General features: G+C 39.2%; 1 protein-coding gene across 1 annotated transcript in view; it reads left to right on the plus strand.

The window, feature by feature from the left end:
- Positions 1 to 19686, plus strand: part of UTP15 (UTP15 small subunit processome component) — a 32002-nt gene extending 12316 nt beyond the window's left edge. The window contains exons 5-13 of the mRNA XM_077462514.1: positions 2616 to 2794; positions 4151 to 4276; positions 7220 to 7355; positions 12489 to 12573; positions 13083 to 13235; positions 13835 to 13936; positions 15588 to 15721; positions 19148 to 19206; positions 19302 to 19686. Coding sequence (XP_077318640.1) covers positions 2616 to 2794; positions 4151 to 4276; positions 7220 to 7355; positions 12489 to 12573; positions 13083 to 13235; positions 13835 to 13936; positions 15588 to 15721; positions 19148 to 19206; positions 19302 to 19531 — 1204 coding nt within the window. The 3' untranslated portion in view covers positions 19532 to 19686. The remainder of the gene's footprint in view (positions 1 to 2615; positions 2795 to 4150; positions 4277 to 7219; positions 7356 to 12488; positions 12574 to 13082; positions 13236 to 13834; positions 13937 to 15587; positions 15722 to 19147; positions 19207 to 19301) is intronic.
- Positions 19687 to 23866: the final 4180 nt, after the last annotated feature.

Here is a 23866-nt window from a genome sequence, read left to right on the forward strand (position 1 = left end):
TTGAATGTTAGTGCCATACTGGACCCAGCTTGCCCCTTCTGGGATCCTATAAATTTCAACTAGCCGTGGGTTATGCCACAGGGGGCCATTAGGGGAAGTGTCCGTGGGGGGGGGGGGTTGCCCTTTTGCCCTTTTTGTCCTGTTATTACACATTTGAAAGATCCTATAAAACAGTTTTGAGAATGTCCGTCCCCTTTTCTTTTTTTTTTTTCTTTTTTTATAAATTCTTTATTTTTTCATCTTTTCTTTCCATAGATTTCACATTACATTTCGTTATATATCTACAACTTCTTTAACAGCTATGTCTTATAATATTTCAATCCATACCTCAATTCCACATCACCCCCCCCCCCCCCCCCCATCCCTCACCCTTCCGTCCCAAAAAAAAATAAAAAAAAAGTTTTCGTTATAGCCCCCCCTCGACCCGCCAGCTCTACCATATTTCAAATGTTCTACATCATACTTTCTCTATAATTTAGATATGGAGCCCAAATCTTCTGATATTTCTCATCTTGATCTCTCATTGTCATTGTTAAATTTTCCATTTGTTGGATTTCTGCAATTCTCTGAAACCACTGTGCTCTAGCTGGAGGGCTGCTTTTTTTCCACAGAACCGGAATACATGCCCTTGCTGCTATCAATAAGTGTCTCGGCAAAGAATTTTTGAATCTTTCTATTGCCATTCGAATATCCAGCAACAGAAAAGTTGCCGGTTTGTCTCCCAGGTCAATTCCTGTAATGCTTACAATAGTATCAGCTACCATCTCCCAGAACACTCTAATTTTTGGACATTCCCAAAAAATATGTAATAGTGTTCCCTCTGCTCCATGACATCTCCAACATGTCTCTGATATCTGGGGGTAAATTTGATGTAACACTTTTGGTGTTCTATACCACCTAGTGAGAATCTTGTATCCCCCTTCTTGATATCTGCTTGCCATCAAGGCCTTTTGATTAAACAGTAACATCTTATCCTTTTGTTCTGTGGAAAACGTAGTCCCTAAGTCTTTCCCAAGCCTGCAGAAAAGGCAATTCTTGTGGAGTCTCCTGTTCTATTAACAGATCTCTTCAAACTCAGTCAATGCCCTTATTTCTACGTATACTTTTGATTTTGGATCTAATAAAGGCTTCTAATTGCCTCATTCTGAAGGGATCTAACCCTAATGTCATTCCTTTTTCAATATCTTTTTTTTTTTTTTGTCATTAACCGATTGCCTACCGAGAAATAACAAATTCTGCTCATGCCTCTCTCGTATTGTTTTGAATTTTGGATCTGTTATTCCCGGTAGAAATGCTGGGGTACCCAGAATGGGAAGGAGCGGGCTGGGAATTCTTGAAATAGATGTTTTTCTAAATACTCTTATAGTTATTCGTAATGTCTCTCCTAGTATTGGATGTTTTCTCATTCCTACTAGTATTTCTGTATCTGGAATCCACACTAATCCTTCCAATGTGATATCCTATCGCTGCTTGTTCTGTCTGTATCCCTGGTTTTTCGTTTTTAAGCCTACACCATTCCACTACTCTGGCTAAATGTGAAGCTTCCTGGTATTTTATTGGGTCTGGGAGTCCTATCCCTCCTTTTTTTTTCCTTTGGGGAGTACTAAAATATCTCAACGTACTCTTGCTGGTTTCCCAGCCCAGATGAACTTCATAAATCTTGATCTAAGATCCTTGAAAAAGCTTGGAGGGATCTTAATCGGTATAGTTTGTATTATGTATAGAAGTCTAGGCATCACATTCATCTTAATAATAATGGTTCTCCCAAACCATGTAAAAATCTTTGTCCCATTTTTGAAGATCCCGTTTGATCTGTCTTACCAGTGGGATATAGTTAAGTTCGAACAGCTCATTTAGATTTTTTGACATTTTTGTTCCTAAATAACTTATATATGAATTCGTCCATCTAAAATCAAATTGCGTGGATATTGCTTTTCAGGGTATGGGCCATTCCTATATATTACCTTGATGAGTGCTTCAAATTAGTGCACCAGGGCTTCCTGGGACACCACTGAAGCAATGTCCAACCTTGGAAAGAACCACCAATAACCTATGCTGTCTTTTTTTCTAGTAATGATTGCAGCTTTGTAGTGAGCTGACAGGGGGTCCCTATACCAGTTCACATAGCAGACAGTGTGAGTGATGGATAAAGACCTTGATTCAGAGCTTTTTTTTAATTTTTTTTTATTTTTTAACCCCTTTCATGATCCATAGATGCTGAGTACAGTTGCACTACTACACACGTGCACTGACACCTTCAGAGTGCAGTGTCCTATTCAGATTGAAGACTTGAAGTATTTTGTCAGTAAAGTCCCCATCTTGCATGTGATCACTATTTCATAGATGACTAGGAGTCGACATGATCAGCATGTATTGATTGGTTCCAAGTCGTTAGCAGCGACCTAAACGGTCAGTGACAAGTTTGAGAGCTAGCAACCGCGCAAAGTATTGTCTGCTAGTTCTTAAAAGGATCATGTTAATACAGGACTTACTAGTTTTACCCCCTAAATATTATATTAGTATGTGTACCTTAATCACTGGAGATATATATATATATATATATATATATATATATATATAGTGTGATTTATTTATTTTTTTCCTTTTTTATATAGAGCTGTGCATGTTGTGGATTTCATGTCAGACAAGTATCGGATTGTATCCGGCTCTGATGACTATTCGTCCAAGATCTGGGATATTCCAAATGGCACTGAAATCGCTTCCTACCAAGAGCACACAGACTATGTGCGCTGCGGCTGTGCTAGTAAACTTAGTGATGATTTGTTTGTCACAGGTGAGTAGTCTTTTCTCTCTTCCAGCAAATAAGAGGTTTCGCTAACATTGGATGATGCATATTAACTGCCTGCCTCACTATTTGGGGTACAAGCAGCACTGCATACCTCCCATCTGTTTGAGCTGAGACATTCCCTTTTTTTTTCCCTTCTAGCAGGGCAGAGATCATAATTATCGTGTGTAGCTTTAAACCTATATAATTTTTTTTTTTCTTTCATGATAAAGTTTTTAGAAATCCCCTTTTCACAAGGGGTGGGCTCTCTTTTGATCAGCAGGGCATCTGTCCGCTAATCAGAGTGGGCGGATCACAGGTCCATATCCGCTTAGTTTATGCTCTGCTGTACGGGTGGCAACAAACTCTGCGGTCTGTTTACACCCAACTACCCCCGATCTGATCCACCTGCATGGAGAACAGATCTCCTTCCATTTGTTTTTAGCTGCACGTTCTATTCAGCCATAGGGCTGAATAGAATGTCTGATCACAGGGTCCACAGGGTACAGGGTACACGGTTTAGGAGAGTTTAGCATTTTTTTTAAGCCAGAAAGCTCCAATTGGAAGTGCAAACTAGAAGGGTTTTCTTTCCTGCTTCTAAACTTCCTAATGTGCATGGGCACACAGGATAACATTGGGCTGCTTCTACAGACAAAACTATTTCTATCCCAGAATCCTTTTTTTGAGAAGCTGCTTCTCTGTGTCTCATAGTCTAAACTTTCGGATTCATACACACTAGGAGCAGAAAAAAGAACCTCTGGCAGAAATAGCAACATAAAAAAATGCACTTAGTGGAAAGTGTTGCACAAGAGTTTAGGAGTTTATGGGCATTTTGCTTTTTATAATTTTTTTCCCAAAACATTGTCCCCTTTTTCTGCCAGAAAACTCTCAAAAATACACTGTGAAGGGTTTATTTTTCTGCCTTTCATCTCTCCTCTTGAAATATGCTTCTAAACATCCTAATGTGCATGGACACATAGGATAAAATTGAGCTGCTTCTACAGGCAGGAGAAAAAAAAAAACCTGCAAAACTCCTGTAGAGGCAGCATTTAAGCCCATTGTACAAGGACCCTTAGCCCTTACCAGTGAAATAAATTTTATAGCTTCAGTGTGCATGACTTTACTGGTATGCTGCTAATGAGATAAGAGGCTGTTCCCTCAGAAGCTTTGGGAATTTAGGTTTGTGACAGATTTTCTTTATACAACACAGCTACTTCTGATGTCTGTTTAGCACCTGCATTGTGCATCAATGAGTTCAGCTATTTCTGTGTGCCCTTTCTAAATGTGTAACCCATGGGTTTTCTGAATATTTTCTGTCCATGTGGCTAGTGAATGTGTTGGTGACACCACATGTTGTGATTGCAGGATCCTACGATCACACAGTAAAAGTATTCGATACCCGGACAGAAAAGAGTGTGATGAGCATGGACCACGAGCATCCAGTGGAGAGCGTTCTTCTGTTCCCTTCTGAGGGGCTTCTTGTTTCTGCAGGTATGGTGCAAGGAACAATACAACTTCTAAAAAAACTAAAATGGAAATGCGTTGAATTTATTCATGAAATTTTATATGCTTCAGCCTTTAACCCTTTGACTGCCACGTGCATAAACTAATAAGTTGGTGGCAGTAGCAGCATGTAAACACACTCGCAGCCTTGTGTTTACTTTTTATAAGCAGACTGGAGGGCTTACCAGCCTTCTTGTGAGTGCAATAAAGTTTGTGAATAAAAAATAAAAGTATAAGTAAACGTTGGTATCGTGCCTCATGCCGGAATGAGAACAATAGTTCTAGTATCGTCATTTATGGTTAAGTCTAAGTTCATGACCTGAGAAGGCCTTTAAAGCATTGCCTATGGACAGATTTGGGTATCCTAGTCCCTCCCCTCCAGAGAGTTTCCCAAAATGAGCCATGACCCCCCCCCCTTTCAACAGAAATTACATAACTAATGTAATTTTTTTTTTTTGTTTTTTTTTGTTTTTGTTTTTTTGCATCACAAATGCATGTAAAATAGGTTATTTGGTTTTCAATGGCATAGTTCACACCAGTGCTTGCAGTTCAAGAAAAAAAAAGTAGAACATTTTACCTGCACTGGACTGTACTGGAACGCTGTAAAACTCATCAGCACACTGGACCACACATCCTTATTTACGTTTAAGAAAAAAAAGGGGGAGGGGGGAAATGCACCAGACTGCATCAAAAACGAGCATGCAGAAAAGCATCTGAAACACATCCAGACTGCGATACTATGGTGTGAATTGGTCCTTAGCCCTTTTAGATCAAAAAAAAATAATTTTGGTCTGTAAATGAGGGAAGTTTAACCACTTAAAGACTAAACATTTTTCTGACACTTGTTACTTACAAGTAAAATCAGTATTTTATTTATTTTTTGCTCGAAAATTACTTAGAACCCCCAAATATTATATATATTTTTTAGCAGAGACCCTAGAGAATAAAATTAATAAAATGGCGATTGTTGAAATATTTTGTCGCACTGTATTTGTGCAGCGGTCTTTCAAATGCAATTTGTTTGGAAAAAACATACTTTAATGAATTGATAAAAAAACGAAATGGTAGAGTTAGCCTAATTTTGTTTGTATAATGTGAATGGTGTTATGCGGCAAGAATCGTGATCTTGGGTTTTCATTTTAGCCAGAATTGTGCAGCTCTAATGACTATGTAGTAGCATTTTACCTGGAAAAATTAAGCATTTGCTTTTTGTAACGGTTTATCCATTCCTGCAAGACTGCTTTTCTATTTTTGAATCGAGTGGGAAACCATAGAACCTGTATGGAATGCTGCTTTTTTTTTTTTTTTTTTTTTTTTTTTTTTTTTTTTTTCCCCCCCCCCCCCCCATCTGCCAACTAAAACTGATATTTGGCTCTCAGAATTGGGAACCTGCTCATTTACTATGTGATACTGAAATGGGAGCTCAGATGAAAGCTCTCCAATTGGGGGCACAGTAATGCATTTTTGGTGGTAGTATTAGTTGGAAGGGTTAGAACCCATGTCGGTTTTTATTCGTCTTTTGAACTCATTAAGAGATTTTACTTCATGTCTTGGGGGGGGGGGGGGGGGCGGGGTCTAACCGCACAGTTCCAAAATGGGGACTTTCACCCTTTAAGCCTGGGGTGGAGTAAAAAAAATGGATGTAGTAGTGCTTTTAAATCCATTTACTACTTCCAAAATAAGTATAGCAGTACAGAAGTAACAGGTTGTAAGCATTCTTTCGGCTTCAATAACTTGTTTCCACATCACTGTCACTCTACTGTCTCTGGCGTGATTTGAGCAACTGCAAAGCCTTCTGATCACTTTTAATGGTGTCAAAGTGATGGATAGCAAGGAGGAAATTTGAGATTGTTTATTACCCGATCTTCAGAGCGTGAATTTGGAAGAACTTGGCTCTAAGCAATTCCGGGGTTCAGAGTTGTCACATCAAAGTAGGGTACTCTGTGCCCCTAATCTGCTTGGGCAGAGTGTAAGGGAATCGGCAGGGATCTAGGTTACCCCCCTGATGTCTCCATAAACATTACCAGTTACATGCAATGACATGGGGGGGGGGGGGGCTGTTGACTCCCCTGAGGTACCAATAAATTAAAGTGGAAAAAAAACTGTTAAAATACAACAGGAACCTTAAAAATATTTGGTCTCCCTGCCCTCACATACATGCATACTTAAAGTGATTTTGCACAGAGCAGCCCAGATCCTCTTCTCCTTCTTTGGTGTTTCTGGCCCCCCGCAGCTAGCAGCTTGCTATGGGGGGTCCCCAAGCCACTGCTTCCTGTGTCCATTGTTGGCTGACTGCCTTTGACAGCAGTGGGAGAAAATGGTGCCATGCTGCTGTCTCAGCCAGTGAGGGGAGTTTCAGTCGCCGAGACATTCCAACAACATCACTGGATCTAGAGGGAGCTCAAGGTCTTTTAAGAGGGTCTTTTTAATGCGTGTGCATCAAGATAAAAAAAGCTTCTGCCTTTACAACCACTTTAAACGTTAATTGCATAATGCTTATTGGGGTATTGCTGCACATGCTGAAGTGAGTGGATTATTCCTAGAGTTCATTCTAAATTTTATGAGCTTTAAAGGTTTTTAAAGTGTCACTTGACAATTATTATTTATTTTTTTTCAATTTTTGATATGAGTAAGTGACGGTTGTAATCCGTGTGTGTGTGTGTGTGTGTTATTTTTTCGCCATCTGTATATTATTGAGGAAATTTCCCTTCACTTCCTGTCCCATAGTTAAAACATGAAGTGAGGGAAAATCCATTTCACTTAACATATTGGAGATCTGTATACTTGAAGCAATATAATCTTTTGTATTTAAAAGAAAATATAGAGATGATGTTGTTTTGGTGCACACAAAATAATTTGAGCATCATTTTTTACATGCTAGAAATCATAGAGCAGTACCTTCCGGTTTAACTCTACCTGGTCCTTCCTTAGGTGGTCGATATGTGAAAGTGTGGGACATGCTGAAGGGTGGACAGTTACTGGTGTCCCTAAGAAACCATCACAAGACAGTCACCACTCTGTGTCTCAGCAGTTCCGGACAAAGGCTGCTCTCTGGATCATTAGACAGGTGTGTTTTGTAATAGAGAAATTCATTTTTGAGTGAAAAGTTCCCTTTCAAGAATAAGCGCGCTTATCCATTTTTGTCCCTTTACCCTGACCGAAATGTTCGACCCTCCTCCCCTCTTCACAGATGTATGCTTAGAGATCTAATACCTCTCTCTCCTGGTTGTACCTGCACTGTATAGCTCCAAAGACTTGTCTACCTCCATCTACTGATAAGTCTACAGAGCTTTACCGGGCCTTTGCAGCTAGGAAAGGGAGCCTTTTACAGCTGGATTTAAACAAACCAATGCTGTGACCTCCAGATCTCACCTCAAGTATACACCTATATGTGACATGGGCGGAGGAGTTGTGGGGTCCTTTTTTAGGTCAGGGCAAAAATAATAGCCCTTTGTCTGAAAGTTAAATCAAGAGAAAACAATCAGCGCTCACATGTATAATACAAAACAAACTAATTGCAAGCTGAACACCTAAAGGAGCAATACAAAAAAACACCTTAATAACACATCAATTTAATATAGATGGTGCAGCGCAAAATACAAAAGTCCACACGTTTTTGGTCATGTATGACAACAGAAGAGCATGTAGAGCGGGAACACCACGTGGAAAGACCGCTAATTGCTTGTATGTGACACTCCTTCCACCAGTAGGAATAAACTCTTACCAGCTCTGATGGACCTCTGAATTTTCAGATGGTCAAATTCGCTTGTTCACACTCTCGGTGTGCAGGAGTCTTTATTACCACATGAAAATAGAGCAGTAGTCCGAATCCCTTGATCACATGCAGCCGACTCCAGAAAAAACCCCAATGGATTCACTCCAGATGTAAGTAGGTAGGTATATGTGAACAGAAAAATCCAGGAACAACTTAAACCAGTTGCCATCCAGGCCCACTAACAGGTGAGGTTTGAAAGAGAACTGAACTACATCACAGGTGATCTAATTTGCTGCTCAGTGATTGCAGTATTCCAGTATTGCAAATTAGATCACCTGTGATGTAGTTCAGTTCTCTTTCAAACCTCACCTGTTAGTGGGCCTGGATGGCAACTGGTTTAAGTTGTTCCTGGATTTTTCTGTTCACATATACCTACCTACTTACATCTGGAGTGAATCCATTGGGGTTTTTTCTGGAGTCGGCTGCATGTGATCAAGGGATTCGGACTACTGCTCTATTTTCATGTGGTAATAAAGACTCCTGCACACCGAGAGTGTGAACAAGCGAATTTGACCATCTGAAAATTCAGAGGTCCATCAGAGCTGGTAAGAGTTTATTCCTACTGGTGGAAGGAGTGTCACATACAAGCAATTAGCGGTCTTTCCACGTGGTGTTCCCGCTCTACATGCTTTGTCTGAAAGTGCCCTTGTTCGTTGAGTAGTGATTAAGTTGTTTTTGTCTTCAGTTTTTCTCCACACATTAGCATGGCGGAAAATAAGTTTTTATATGTGGGATGGTAACTCCACTTTCATGGAAAAAATATATAGCATGTACAAGTGCTACACAAGCCATATTATAATCTATAAAACCGAGGGGGGAGTACTAATGCGCAAACAGGGCATTAAAATCTAAACCTAATACAAGTAGCTGCCAACATAAATTAGTAATCACACTAAAACATATATAATAAATAGCAAGTAATGTGGCGCTTACTAAAAATAACGAAAATCCACACAGATATCTAACAAAAGTTATGACTGACTAATCAGTTAACATCAATGAGAGCAATTTTAATAAAACCTAAATGAATGTCAAACTAGCATCAGTGGAATATAAATTTCCAACAAATGAAATGATGTCCAGTGTTCAATAATGTTCAATAGCTATGATACTTCAAGTGTAATCCAATCACATGGGTGAATCCCGAATGACTTGGTGTGCATCAAAAATATTAAAGTGCGTATATTATGTAAAAACAATCAATACATGACATAATTCATGATAAAAAAACAAATGAACACGTGCAAAATTGTGCAAAGAAGCAAGTAATTGTGACAAAAGATATTGTGTAACTATTAATGCATAAGAGAAAAAGTCCCATATAAAGTGCAGCAGTGATCCAAATGTCTTTAATAACGTGTCCAATCGTTCATCACATTAAAGTGCAAGTGCCACCGTCCGATATGTTTCCACCATCCGATGTGCAACACACTATTTGCCCCAGCCTCTTGCCTCATATACCACTAAATTGGGCCTTTTTGGGTGTTTTTCCACTAGGCGATCAGTCTCCAAGAACATTCCCAATAGCATCACAATCAATGGTTAAATTTACTCATTGACATGGAAAAGAGAGGGGCTTCTATAGTGTAGTACTTAAACAATAGTTTTATTAAAGAAACTTAGTACAGTTAAAATTTAAGGTAAACGGCATAGTATTCACTTAAACTTCCGGTCTCGGCTGCGAATGGAAGTGACGACACCCGGCTCGCTCTGGCGCGTTGCGTCACTGTCCACGTGACCTTTTCAAAGGGCCCTTTTAATCATTGATTAAAGAGTACATTTAACCATTGATTGTGATGATATTGGCAATGTTTTTGAGGAGACTGATCGCCTAGTGAAAAAACACCAGAGAGGCCCAATTTAGCGATTATGAGGTGAGAGGCAGGGGCAAATAGTGTGTTGCACATTGGATGGTGGAAACATATCAGACGGTGGCACTTGCACTTTAATGTGGTGAACGATTGGACACGTTGTTAAAGACATTTGGATCACTGCTGCACTTTATATGGGACTTTCTCTTATCCACTAATAGTTACACAATATCTTTTGTCACAATTTACTTGCTTTTTTGCACGTGTTCATTTGTTTTTTTTATGATGAATTATGTCATGTATTGATTGTTTTTGCATAATATATGCACTTTAATATTTTTGATGCACACAGTCATTCGTGATTCACTCATGTGATTGGATTACACTTGAAGTATCATAGCTATTGAACACTGGATATTATTTCATTTGTTGGAAGTTTATGTTCCACCGATGCTAGTTTGACATTCATTTAGGTTTTATTAATTGCTCTTATTGATTTTAACTGATTAGTCAGTCATCACTTTTGTTGGATATCTGTGTGGATTTTAGTCATATTGTAATCTAGTGTTCTTAGAACATTGCCTGTCTATTTCAACCTGCTACACTGTAATTTTCTGTAAAATGTAATGAAATGGGCCAACCTGGAAGACTATCCGTAAACTATTGGTGTACAAAACTTCCTCCACAAATATAATTTGCTTCTGGTGTGATCGGCTCACTGAGTTGCCCAGTAGTCTGCACTAAGATCAGACAGATTTTAGTCCTTTGCAACATAAATTTCATTTTTGGCGAGATACTTCCAAAGTGTTAATATAAAAAAAAAAAGGGAGCATTATACAAAAAAATAAAATAAAATGTGCACAGCTGCTAGCAAAAAACACGCATTATACCCCAGTCCTATAAACAATCATGTAAAATGTGCAGCGCTGTAGTGAGAATGAAAAAAGTGCAAAACTGTGCAAGAAATGGGGGGGGGGGGGGGGGTGAAACCACAATAATTAAATGCTAGTTAAACATCCTCTTAAATATGTCCAATTGCAATACAAAAAATGTCTACAATAGTCTGACTTAATCAATGGCAAAAACTATTCAGCCACTAATGTGAATTGAGGCTTACCAAAATGAATGGCTACACAATTAAGTGCAGCAGACTCGCATTAGTATCATAGGGAATTGCTGTGTCTTTCTCCCTTTTAACAACTCTGGATAATGTGACTGAACTCGAAATTTATACCGGATAACAGAAACTTGTATGGAGTAATATTGTGAAAACAAATGTACACCCAGGTGAAACCTCTTTTCATGCAAGTAGAAAGTGCCCCGATCATCAGCCTTCATCAGACAGCCCCCTAAAGCAATGCACACTCACCAGAAAGGTTCTTTTTTTAAAACTGCATGGGTGAGATGGGGGATGTCCACCAGCTCCAATGTCAGGGATCCTTCACACTCTCGCAGGGTAGAACTCCAACCATACGTCCTCAAAATATTAAAGGCAATCAGACAAAAAGTGCCTCATTGTGTAGTATTTTAAAAAGGGGAACATATAGTAAAAACGGGTATAAAACACATAAAAATAGATAAAAGTCAAACCACGAAGTACAACAAAAACCATTGCTACTTGGATCACCCATATGGCGGTACGACGTGTCTGTTTTTATAATTACCCTTTGCCATTTGCATCAAGGTGCATCTTCAGGGGTCTTCTGATTGCCTTTAATATTTTGTGGTCATATGGTTGAAGTTCTACCTTGTGAGAGTGTGAAGGATCCCTGACATTGGAGCTGGTGGACATCCCCCATCTCACCCATGCAGTTTTAAAGAACCTTTCAGGTGAGTGAGCATTGTTTAGGGGGCTGTCTGGTGAAGGCTGATTGGGGTTGCACTTTCTACTTGCAGGAAAATATGTTTTACCTGGGTGTAGATTTGTTTTTTAACAATATTACACCATACAAGTTTATTTCTGTTTTCTGGTATAATTTGGAGTTTAGTCACATCATTACCAGGAATGTTACCAGCAAGAATTAAAGGAGAAAGAAAACAATTCCCTAATGTGAGTCTGCTGCACTTAATTGAGTAGCCATTCATTTTGGTAAGCCTCAATTCACATCAGTGGCTGAATAGTTTTTGGCATAGATTAAGTCAGACTATTGGAGATATTTTTTGTATTGCAATTGGACATATTTTAAGAGGACGTTTTAATTATCATTTTAATATTGTTTAATTTTTTTAATTTCTTGCACCGTTTTGCACTTTTTTCATTCTCTCTACAGCGCTGCACATTTTATATGAATAAAAAAAAGCACTTCCATTCAGATTCACTCTGCAAACAACTGATATGGGTAAAATCCTTGCAGTGTACAGTACTTGGATCACCCAATGTTTCCATTTTTGTTTAGGAAAAAAAAAAGTCTTTAACCACTTGCTGACTGCCCACAGCACATTTTATTGCGGGCAAGTGCCATGTACAGCAGAGCGATGTACCCATACTTCATTTTGCCTGTACAGACACTGGACATAATAAACAAATCATATCACTAAAACCTTGATTCAAGTTTAAAATCTGTGTTTTATGTTGTATATATTGATTTTAGAATGTTTTGTATCTCTTAAACAGGCATGTCAAGATTTACAGCACAATGAATTATAAAGTAGTTCATAGCTTTGATTATGCTGCCTCAATTTTGACTCTTGCATTGGCGGTGAGTACTTTTGAAACCCGGAACTCATTTCCAGTAGTGATTTTTGGTTAGAATGCCTGTTTTTTGGGGATGATCAGTGTACAGTAACACAACAACCAGTCAGTTAGTGACTGCTGAAAACTGCCTTGGATAAGGAAATGTTTCTCTGCATTATTACTGCTTGCTTACTGTTACCTGATTAAGTGACTGAGTTATAGTTCTATTGCGCCTCTGTTTACTAAAATAAACTTGGCATGGTAGGCTTTAGTAAGAAAAACCTTCGATCTATATGTTAGCAGACAAATGGGTACACAGTCTTTTTCTATTTTAGCTTATGAAGTCTGTGCAGATGCAACATGCCCTCTCCAGTAATTTCATATTTTCAGTTCCAAATCTTCATTGTGATTAAGTGAAATGTTCTTTTGGTAAACTGTTCCAATGATCTTACTAAAAATGTTGAGCTTTCAGCAAATAATAATCAGACAGTAGATCTTTTATTGAGAATAATAATTTGATGTTCTGGTTTGTAGCCTGATGATGATATGATTGTGGTGGGAATGACCAATGGAGTTCTTAATATCAAGCACCGGAAGCCTGAACAGAAGAAACCAAATGAGCTTCCAGCCAGGAAACATCCGAGATACAAAGTGTTTGTGAGGGGCAAGGACTATATGCCAAAACAGGTAGAGACACAGCCCTATATAAGGGTTGATGCATTTATTTATTTATTCAAGCTGTTTCAATGTTTTTTTTTTTTTTTTTTTTTTCTTTTTTTATCTACTTCAAATGGAAGATTTGGCTTTATGTTTTTCAAACCATATAAAAGTCCTGCATTGTAGTGTGTGTATACAAGAATTGCATTCAAAGTTGCAGCTGCTCAAATCTGTTAACTAGGAGAAAATGGTTGCATGTAGTTGGGCAATATATGGACAATACAAAAATTAGCCAGCTCAAAAAAAACGTAGTTTTCTAGCTTAGCAGCACTGAAAACTCTGTGCTTTCTGAAGTCTAAACTGTAGTATATCTTTCCATAGTCTGTATGGATGCAATTACATCATCGCCTCTGGAACTTTTTTTTATTCTTTTTTTTTCTAACATGTTAAGATCATCTAATGGGAGGACTTTTCACAGCTGTAACGTAGGGACTGCTGGGGAACTGTGGCTTAAGAGGCAGCAATAAATGACACAACAGCCTCTATGCCTAGGTACTGGTAGACAGGATAACATGGGGACTGTCAGAAATCTATTATATTTTGTGACTTTTCAGTGTTGATCTCTACAGGACGATGTTGTTATCAGTAAGCCAGTAAAGAAGCACATAAGAAAATATGACAGGCTGCTCAGAGGATTCCAGGTATCTGCGGCACTTGATGCTGTTTTAGAGGTAAGGGGCAAGGTTGTTGCTCTTTTTTTTATTATATATAAAAATAGTTTCCGCTTATGCATTAAAAATTGGCATGTGCTGCATATGGTAAAGTTTCCTGTGTTTTTTATACAAGTTTTAGGAATCACTTTACACTCCTGATCTAGCAAGCAGCCATCCTGATTGTGGGCATCTGAAGCGCGCTGGGAGTCTCTTCTGGGATTAGGTGCAGCTGGATACCCAGCATGCACCTCCTGATCTTGCGCATGTGCAGTTTGAACGAATCATGCCCCACTATGTGTATATCAGGTTGCCGTAGCAATGCTGGCCTTGCAGGAAGTTCCCGCTCCGTTGCTATTGCAACCTATCAATCACTGCAAGTGTACTTGGAAGTGCAGTCGCTCTAAATCTAAGGGGTAGATCTGAAATGAGTGGAAGCTCTGCTGCTTTTATCATCCAATCATGTGCAAGCTAAAATGCTGTTTTTTTTTTTGTTTTTTTTTCCCTTGCATGTCCCCCTCGGATCTACAGCGAGAATCCCTGTAGCCTTTAGTCTGTTAGGATATGTCTCTTTGCAGTATTTGATATTTAATGTTTGAGTCCAGTTACATTTGATGGTGACCATTTTTGGACTGCAGTCTTCAAGTCATTCCACAGATTTTCAATGGTGTTTAAATCTGGGTTCTGACTATGCCATGCAGGGACATTAGCCTTTGTAGGCTTTGGGTCATTGTCATGTTGGAAGGTAAACCTTCTTCCCATTGACAACTCTATGGCAAAGAGCAGCAGACAAACGATATGTCTGGTGAAAAAAAAAAAAAAAAACTAAACTAAAATTCAGTGTATTTTTACTAAAAAAAAGTTTGCATTTGCTTAAACTGCTGCGCAAATATGTGACGTAAAAAAAAAAAATGTAAATGCTGGAAGTCTTGCTAAACCCACAACAGTGAAATCAGTCTGTATATGCAGTAAAGCATGCTTGTTATACTCACTGGAACCTAAGGGGTTAATCCTCTGCATTGTGTAAAAGGGCTGTCTTCTCTAATCCTCCCCTTCTTTCAGTCCCCAATCTGCTGATAGAACAGAGCCTTTGGGGCAAGCTACACATGTTTAGTTTGTTGTGTATTGCATTTTTTTTTTCCCTGGGATGGTGCATGTGATCAGCAGAGGGCCAATCGGCACTCTCCAGACAGAGGCTCAGGAGTCCTGTAGCCTTATGGGACAATAAGGGGAGAATAAAAAAAACCCCTTCTACAAGCTTTACCTAGTGCTCGGCCAGACACTGATAGAAGTTACAAGACTGCTATAACTTCTAATGAGAAAAGGTATTTGGCAGTTTATATTTACTAAAATAATTGTATTTCCCTGTTCTGTGTACTATGGGAGACCAGATGTAGTGAATGCAGGGTCCTGGGTTTAGTAACACTTTGATAGTAGCAGACAGACCAAAGAACAATAATTTTCCCAAACCTGTGCACCACATTGCAAAGTCGTATGTTGCTGTATATTGTAGAGCACTGCAGTACATTGTCTTGGGGTGCCATTTTGAAAAAAATGACACCTTTAATGCATGTATGATATATGTTGTAGTAAAGCTCATTTGCACCACAACTAATACAGCATGTATTTGTGTATAAGCCATTATAGTATGTTAATCTCTGCTTTGTTACAGACCAATGTTAGAAATGGAACCCCAGAGGTGACAGTGGCTGTAATGAATGAAATTCACAGAAGAGGAACCCTTAAAAATGCTCTGGCAGGAAGAGATGAGAAACAGTTGACTTCCATACTGACCTTTCTCATAAAGTATGTATCCAGCTGCATCTTGTGTGAAATTCCTTTTTTTATTTATTTTTTATTTATTTTTTTGTTTGTTATTGCTGATTGGAATTACGGTGGGGAAAATAATTATTTGATCCCCTGCAGATTTTGTACGTTTGCCCACTTGCAAAGAAATGATCAGCCTATATTTTTTAACATAGGTGTGTTTTAAAGGATAGAGATGAATATCAACCAAAAATACAGAAAAAAAAAAACACAATACAAATGTTATAAATTGAGTTGCAGTTTAGTGAGTAAAAAAAAAAATTTGATCCCCAAGCAAAACATAACTTAGTATTTGGAGGTCAGACATTTCTTGTAGTTGGTTACCAAGTTTGCACACATCTCAGGAGGGATTTTGAGCCACTCTTCTTTACAGATCTTCTCTAAATCCTTAAGGATTCTTGGCTGTCACTTGGCAACTCGAAGTTTCAGCTCCCTCCATACATTTTCTAAAGCGTTAAGGTCTGGAGACTGGCTAAGCTACTCCATGACCTTTTAATGTGCTTCTTCTTGAGTCACTTTTGTTGCCTTGGTGGTATGTTTTGGATCATTGTCATGCTTGAATTCCCATCCACGACTACCTGTCATTTAAAATGCATCCATGATAAAAAATGATGGACCCTTCATTTCTTTGTCAGTGGGCAAACTTACAAAATCTGCAGGGGATCAAACTTTCCCCACGCTAAACCTGAATTCTTGCTCTGCCTTTTTAAAGTTTTTATGTAAACCTCGGCTATAGATAATCTTATTTTATTGGTCTGTGAAATGAATAGTTTTTAAAGTGTTTGTTTTTGTCTTTTTTCTTTCGCCAAATTTGTATAATTTTATTTTTGTGGCCCACGGGCTCCATACTGTCTGATCACAAATCATTTACTTGGGGATAATAGTGATTCAAAGACAGAAATGTTAAACACAATGAGGCATGAAATGTGAACATTACCATAGGTAAAGAAGGAGATAAACAATTGCATGTCGAGTTTACTAGTCTGTATCTTAGATCAGTGGTTCTCAACCGAAGTCCTCTGGGCCATGTTTTGGGAACTTCCATTAGATAAGAGCTATTTTTATCAATACTATGTCTTTGATAAGTATTTAAAGCAACTGTGCAAAGTAAAGGAAAACCTGAAAACATGGCCTGTTGGGACTGAGGCTGAGAAACACTGTCTTGGAGCATACGTTTATTCTGCTGATGGCTAGAGGCTGTTGGGAATAAGTGATGTTCAGGTAGCGAGACCTAGCCGTTCCAATAATTGTGCTGTATGTTGAGAGAGCGGGGAATAATCAAGCCATTGCTGCCAAGTCAAAAGGAACCTATTGTGTTTGTCATTTGGAATAACTGTCAGCCTCTCACAAATAAATGTGCCCTGTATGCAGCTTTTAACTTAAAGGAAGTTGGAGTATGAAGATTTCCATGCCTGGGCATTAGTATTGTTTAGTAGCTTAGAAATGTGTGGTCACAAGAGAAACCTTTCAGTGTTAGGCAGGCCCCCTAAGGGTCCTTATGCCACGTACACACGACCAGACTTTTCTAGGGACTAGGTCCGACAGACTTTCGACGGAGTTCTGACAGAGTTCTGATGGACTTTCCGAATGAATGGACTTGGCCACACAGAATCGCACCAAAATCCAACGGATTCTAACGTGATAACGTACGACCGGACTAGAATAAGGAAGTTCATAGCCAATAGCTGCCCTAGCGTCGGTTTTTGTCCGTCGGACTAGCATACACACGAGCGGATTTCTCGGTAGGAACTGGGTCCGGCGGAGTTCTGGCGGAAAAATTTGAAACATGTTCCATTTCTAAAGTCTGTCAGACTTTTGCAAATCAAAAGTCCGCTGCAGCCCACACACGATCGAATGGTCTGCCGGAATCGTTCCGTCTGACCTTTTGATGTTGAAAAGTCTGGTTGTGTGTACGCGGCATTACAGAGATTAGCTCAGAGGATTGCATTGATCATGGTGTAAATCTGTATCCATATACATCCACTATATGTGCATCGTATTGCATATGTCTGAACAGCCCTGAAAAATGCTCCTGGACAAGAAATACATTGTAGGAATATTCTAAGACCTGTACTTTTAAGGGGAGTGTTTAAAAAGTGACAGCCAAATTTTACTCCAGTCTTCAGGGAGGAGGTATCCATTAAGACTTGCTTGCCATCTTGAGCAGCAGAGGAGTCTGTTTGGAAGAATTTCCAGGAATAGTGGAATAATTGTTATCTCTTCAAGAAGTGCAGAAATTACCTGTTGACCCTGCCAAAAAAAACTGTGCGCTTCAAACTTCATCTAGCAAAATGTCTTACTGGACCTAAATCTTAAACAGTGTTAGCAACCCTAGTTCTCTCTGTGACCTACAGAACACCTCAATAGATACATTAAAGTGAATGATTGTCACCAGGAAGTGTGTTTCTGGTTCAATCTCCAGGCTAAAAATTGGGAGGAAAATAAAACCTAATGCAACCACATCATCGAAGGACTGGTAACCTGCAATATATTGCATTTTTGATCTTGAGTTTAGATACTTTTAAAAGGAGAGTCTATCACTAGGAGAATAGGGGCCAATAGAAATTAGTAGGAAGTATCGATAGATGGATATATAAGGGACAATGTTTATCTTCATAGAGATTTGTCCCTTGCGCTGGTGTCCTTTTTTTAGCTTCGTCTTCTGATTTCCTTCTCCCCCAGCCCTGCGCCCTGCATTGTAATCTTTTGGTGTTCTGGGGATTAATGGAGCTAAGGGAGCTGACATAGGCACTCATTGTTCATAGTAACCATACAGTAGCTTCCATCACCGAAGGTAGGTTCTGTCCCTTGTGCTGTACCCATGAGGCATGATTTATAAAGGTGTTTTTTTTTTTTTTTTTAGCAGAGAGCAAAAGTGGTTTGCCTTCATACTTGCTGTGGTTGAACCTATTTTACAGCCCCCATCTGAACAAAGCAAAGAGAAGGAGGGTCCTGCTTAGTTTAATGCAGCTGCGTAAATTGCAGCATTAGCTGTTGAGCTCCATAAACAGGCTTGAGAGCAAATTAGATCCAATATTCAGATGTGATATTTCATCCTCTAAGTTAAATTTCATACAGAGGTAAAAGACAAAATAATGCATCTCTGTAATTATTAATGTAGTATATTATTTATTTATTTTTCCCCCTAATTTAGCCCTTTGTAAGAACTTGGTACCTGCTTCAGTGTGGGTCCAAACTGCTGGTGACAGCCGGGATTGAGAGACTCCAGGCGTGCAAAGTATTAGCTGGTGGCTCTTAGTTAGAAGGGGAATATTTATTAAACCACTACATGAAGTTGTGCATGTGTATAGCAAGAAGGGGTTAACGCATTGTGGAGTTATGTTGGTGACGTACATTTAAAGTAACCATAATAACTGATTTTTTTTTTTTTTTTTTTCCCAACAGAAACGTGATAGATCCTCGCTTCTCCCCTATACTGATAAATGTAGCAGAACAAGTTATTGGTAAGTGGTTTTAGTCCGTCACAATCTCTCATATCGCCAGCAGTGATGGTCATTGATGATTCAATTCTAATGAGGTTATCTTGATTTGTCCTTAGATATTTATTCATCTGTTGTCAACCAGTCATCTGTAATCGACAAACTATTCCTGAGACTCCAAGACACTCTAGAAAAGGAAATACATTACCAAGAAGAACTTCTGGAGGTGTTGGGGATGATGGACACTCTCTTTGCAACTATGACCAGTAAAAAGGAAACCATTTCTGGGGAGACCAAATCATTCATTTCTGGGCAGGAGACCTCAACAGGCATAACATCTTCATCTTGATGTGGCAGTTGCCAATGGACCTTTTTATACCACTTTTTAAAACATTTTATATGCAGGGAAATGTAAATTCATATAATTTGTCAAAAAGCTGTCAAATACAATTCATGTGTCTGGTTGAAAAGGACTGGAACGCCGTTCATAAAATTTTAAAGAAAGTTTGAAATTTCTGTGATTTTATTGCAATTGGTGGCAGGTGAATCCTTTTCCGTTTTCACTCCTGCCTGTGATGATAGCTGTACCATACAGGCCTGGTCACTGCCATGAAGCTGCCAAAGGCATTGAACATCCATGTTGTTCTCGAACAACAGATGAGATTTTTGGGCTGTTTTCATTTCACTTCCAGGTGGATTTCTCTCCTTAGCGGGTACAAAATTCTTCTCGTTTACTTTTAAAATGAAATTCTCGTATGAGAAACACCAGATGGCTTCTGCCATGCATTATATTTTTATCTGTGTACTGGTATTCACAGAATGAATCGTAGCATTTCCAGTTTTACAGCCGGGGAGCCCTAAGAGTAGTGTGGAGCATAAGAGACAGGAATTTTTCATTTACTAGTGCCATCTTACTGCTTTTCTTGTGTTACACTGGCGTGACTGATGCCATTATAGATGAGCTTTCTGTAGTCAGACATACATGCCTGGAAATAACATGTATTTAATATGCGAGTAGTGGTATTGCAGGTATGTTTGCAAGTCTTTTCAGCGGTGTATTTTTGATATACAACAGCAGCTAGTCTGTAATCTAGAAATCTGTATCTTAATTGCCAACAAGTAATCGTCCATCTTCCTATTGCAAACATTCCTGGAAAAGGATCTAAAATAATGGTTTCTGCAGCAACCACCAGCTGGAAACTGGAACACACACAGTACAGTGTAATGTTTGCCAGCACATCATGGATCTTCAGATTAACCACTTGTACTGTGGATGGGTGGCTGCTGTAGGCAAATCGACGTACTGGTACATCACCTACTTTCAGGTTTAGGGAGCCTGGAAGCAAGTCCTAGCCAATGATTCATGGCTGGGACCTGCTAATTGGCTGTATATATTCACACTCAAGAGGTCTGTGACGTTCAACACAGAGCTCTGTACACAGGGAGTGATCTTTCAGTTTCTCATCCCTGCAAAGCGGAGAAACTGGGATATCATTAGTAAAAAGCAGCACGCTTTACGCATGACCCATAGTTAGGCACATATTAAACCCCTTCCCAGCCAGTGTCATTAGTACAGTGACCATGTGTGTATTATAGCATTGATTACTGTATTAGTGTCACTGGTGATGTCAGTGGCAGTTAGTCAATTCCTCACTAAGCCCCCCCCCTCCCCTACCCAGCATCCATGGCGGATTGCCTGCCACACCATCACAGTCTCACTATAAGTTGATTGCTGTCATTAAAAATTCCAGTATATATACTATAGTTTGTAGGCGCTATAACTTTCATGCAAATCAATCAATATACACTTATTGGGGTTTTATTTTGTTTTTTTTTCTCCACACAAAGCTCCATTTGTGTGGGGAAAAAAAAATTATATAAATTTAGTTTGGGTACAGCACTGCATGACCATGCAATTGCCATTAGAAATAGCGCAATGCCAAATGGCAAAAAATGGCCTGGTCATGAAGTGGGTAAAATCTTCCGGAGCTGAAGTAGTTCAATCCAAACGGTTTGTTATTGAAGAAACAATCACACCACAAACCGAAGAGTGCAACAGAGCGCAGGCCATCACATGCCTAACGAGACCAGAGTCTTGTGTGGCTTTAAAACGTTGCTCTTTTCTGTTTAATGCGATCGTTCTTCAATAACGGAGCATTTGGACTTAATCTGAAGATCCAAGGTGTGATGGCAAATATTTACGCTGTTAAAAGACAACAAGGAACTGTGAATAAGAAGGTTAAAAGCGTATCCAACTACTCTTTAAACTAACTACATCGGTGTGCATTTTTTTTCAAATGTGTTCATTTACTATAGAAAATATACAAATCTTCAGCAGATCCATTTTCTTTTTTTCTAGGATAGGTTAAAGAATGGAAGCTAAAACTGGACTGGTTGCTTTGGTCGCAAACCTAACCAGAAAAAGGCCTCTGTCACGCTTGTTTATTTACAGTACAAATTTGCATTACCCCTTCTTTTTTTTTTTTTTGTAATTGGCATGCAAGCTTTAAATCCAGCAGCTGCCATGTGCGTCTCATCAATTGCATGGAGTGTTGGTGAATTTTGCATTTGGTGAATTCTTTTTCCTTTTGTGTACTTCTGACATATTTGTCATGGTCTGAGGCCATACTTTGAATTTAATTGCTTATAGAAAGGTGTAGAAGCCACTAAAACCGATCACCATTTGTTTCCCTGCATTTGATGATCCAGAGAACGGTGCAGATAATCTGAAAACGAAAGCGCCCTCCTGAATGTGCCTATTGATTAGTGGCTGCCAGGATCCCAGTGGAAAGCATGAAAGATCAAATGTTTAGACATTTTTATTGGGTTTGTATTTTTCATTATATTGCCTCTAGGTGGCAGTAGGTTGTCACTACAGGTATAAGATCTTATTTTTTTTATTTTTTTTGTCTGTGATGACCTTTTGCCAGTAATTCAATGCATTGCTTTTTTTCTAATAACCTGCCTTATAGTAGGTTCAAAGTTGTAATGCTCCTGTATTTTGCCATGTCACCTATTGATAAATAAGTGATATTTTGTTTGAGATATTTATTACCCACACGTGCTATACCCATGTCTGCGTGGCTTTTTTTTATGCTGTTATCCATTTGTGTGTCTTTCAGCACCAGGCAAGGGAGGCCTTAAAAAAATGTTGGTACCCCTTTAAATCTCTGGAGGTCTTTCCAGTGGTGGGACAGTTAGTGGGGGGTCTGTCGAAATTAGGGAGGATATAACCCCTTAATATACTGTTACAAAGGCCACAAAGTAAGATATTGCTAGTGTAAAGAAATAACTCACCCATGACAGGCCGTTCCCCTCTATGGGGAGATTTACTAAAACTGAAGCACTCAGTCTGGTACAGCTGTGCATGATAGCCAATCAGTTTCTAACTTCAGCTTGCACAATTAAGCTTTGCCTATAAAACCTGGAAGTTGATTGGTTTATATGCAGAGCTGCACCTGATTTATTTTTATTTTTTTTTAACCATGCAGTTTTAGGCTGGGTTCACACTGCTGCGGCTACGAGAACCAGATGTGATTTGCACCGCACTGCAGTGCAAATCACATCCGATCTCTGTGCGATGCGAGTTCAGCCATACAGATGGTATGGCTGAATTCACATCGCACCCGCCCCAAACTCGCACAGGGCCCTTTTTTTTAACATTTCACTGACACTCCCAGCTGTTTGCATAGGGCAGTGTGAACTGCCGCCGGGAGGCATGCGATGCGGGAACCCTCCGGATTTGCGGCGTTCCCGCCTCGCTGCAATGTGAACCTAACCTAAGTAAAAAAAAAATAAAAAAACACTCTCACACACACTCTCCTTTTGGTGTGATTATTTTCCTGACTCTCAATTTCCAACTGATTTCATATGGCTGTAACTTGTGCATTTGTTTTTCATCAGCTTTCTCCATCCCTCTGGCTCTAATCCCTATGTTGTGACCTGACTTTGTCCCTGCTTCCATTTACGCTAACGCTGTTTGGTTATTACTCTGTTTAAGCTATTATTTTCCCATGTGCAAGTACTGGTAGATATATTTGGCTCTAATGTAAAAAAAAAAAAAAAAACAGCTAATACAGGCAAAGAACATGGCTGATTATCCTACCTGTACAGCCCTTTTCCAAAACCACTTTGTAAAAAAACAGTAAGGACAGTCTTTGTCGTCTTCTGTCCCACAATGGTTAAAGCCCAGCATCTGCCACATTTTATGCAGTTGGAAATGGACAGAGAGGGGTTAGCTTCTTTGTCAGGGGATTTACTGCTGTTTGTGCCCCTACTTGGATGATTTCAGGAAGGGAAATCTATTCAACAGGGAAAAACAAATGTACATTTTTAGTAGTAAGGAAGGGATAGAGCTTTGACATTGACAATTTTTTTTTTCCCTTAACCTAAACTTACGGTAGCTTACATGGAAGAAATTAAACTTTACTACAATGTAAAGTAGTGAGTGTACAGCTTGTATAACAGTGTAAATTTGCTGTCCCCTCAAAATAACCACACACAGTCATTAATGTCTAAACTGCTGGCAACAAAAGTGAGTACACCCCTAAGTGAAAATATCCAAATTAGACCCAATTAGCTATTTTCCTGTACTCATTAGTGTTACAAGGTCTTAGGTGTGAATGGGGAGCAGGCTATCACACTCTCATACTGGTCACTGAAAGTTCAACATGGCAAAGAACTC

Source organism: Lithobates pipiens, unplaced genomic scaffold (assembly GCF_037356315.1).
Source record: "Lithobates pipiens isolate NorthernLeopardFrog02 unplaced genomic scaffold, aLitPip1_a1.2 Scaffold_3, whole genome shotgun sequence".
NCBI classification, from domain to species: domain Eukaryota; kingdom Metazoa; phylum Chordata; class Amphibia; order Anura; family Ranidae; genus Lithobates; species Lithobates pipiens.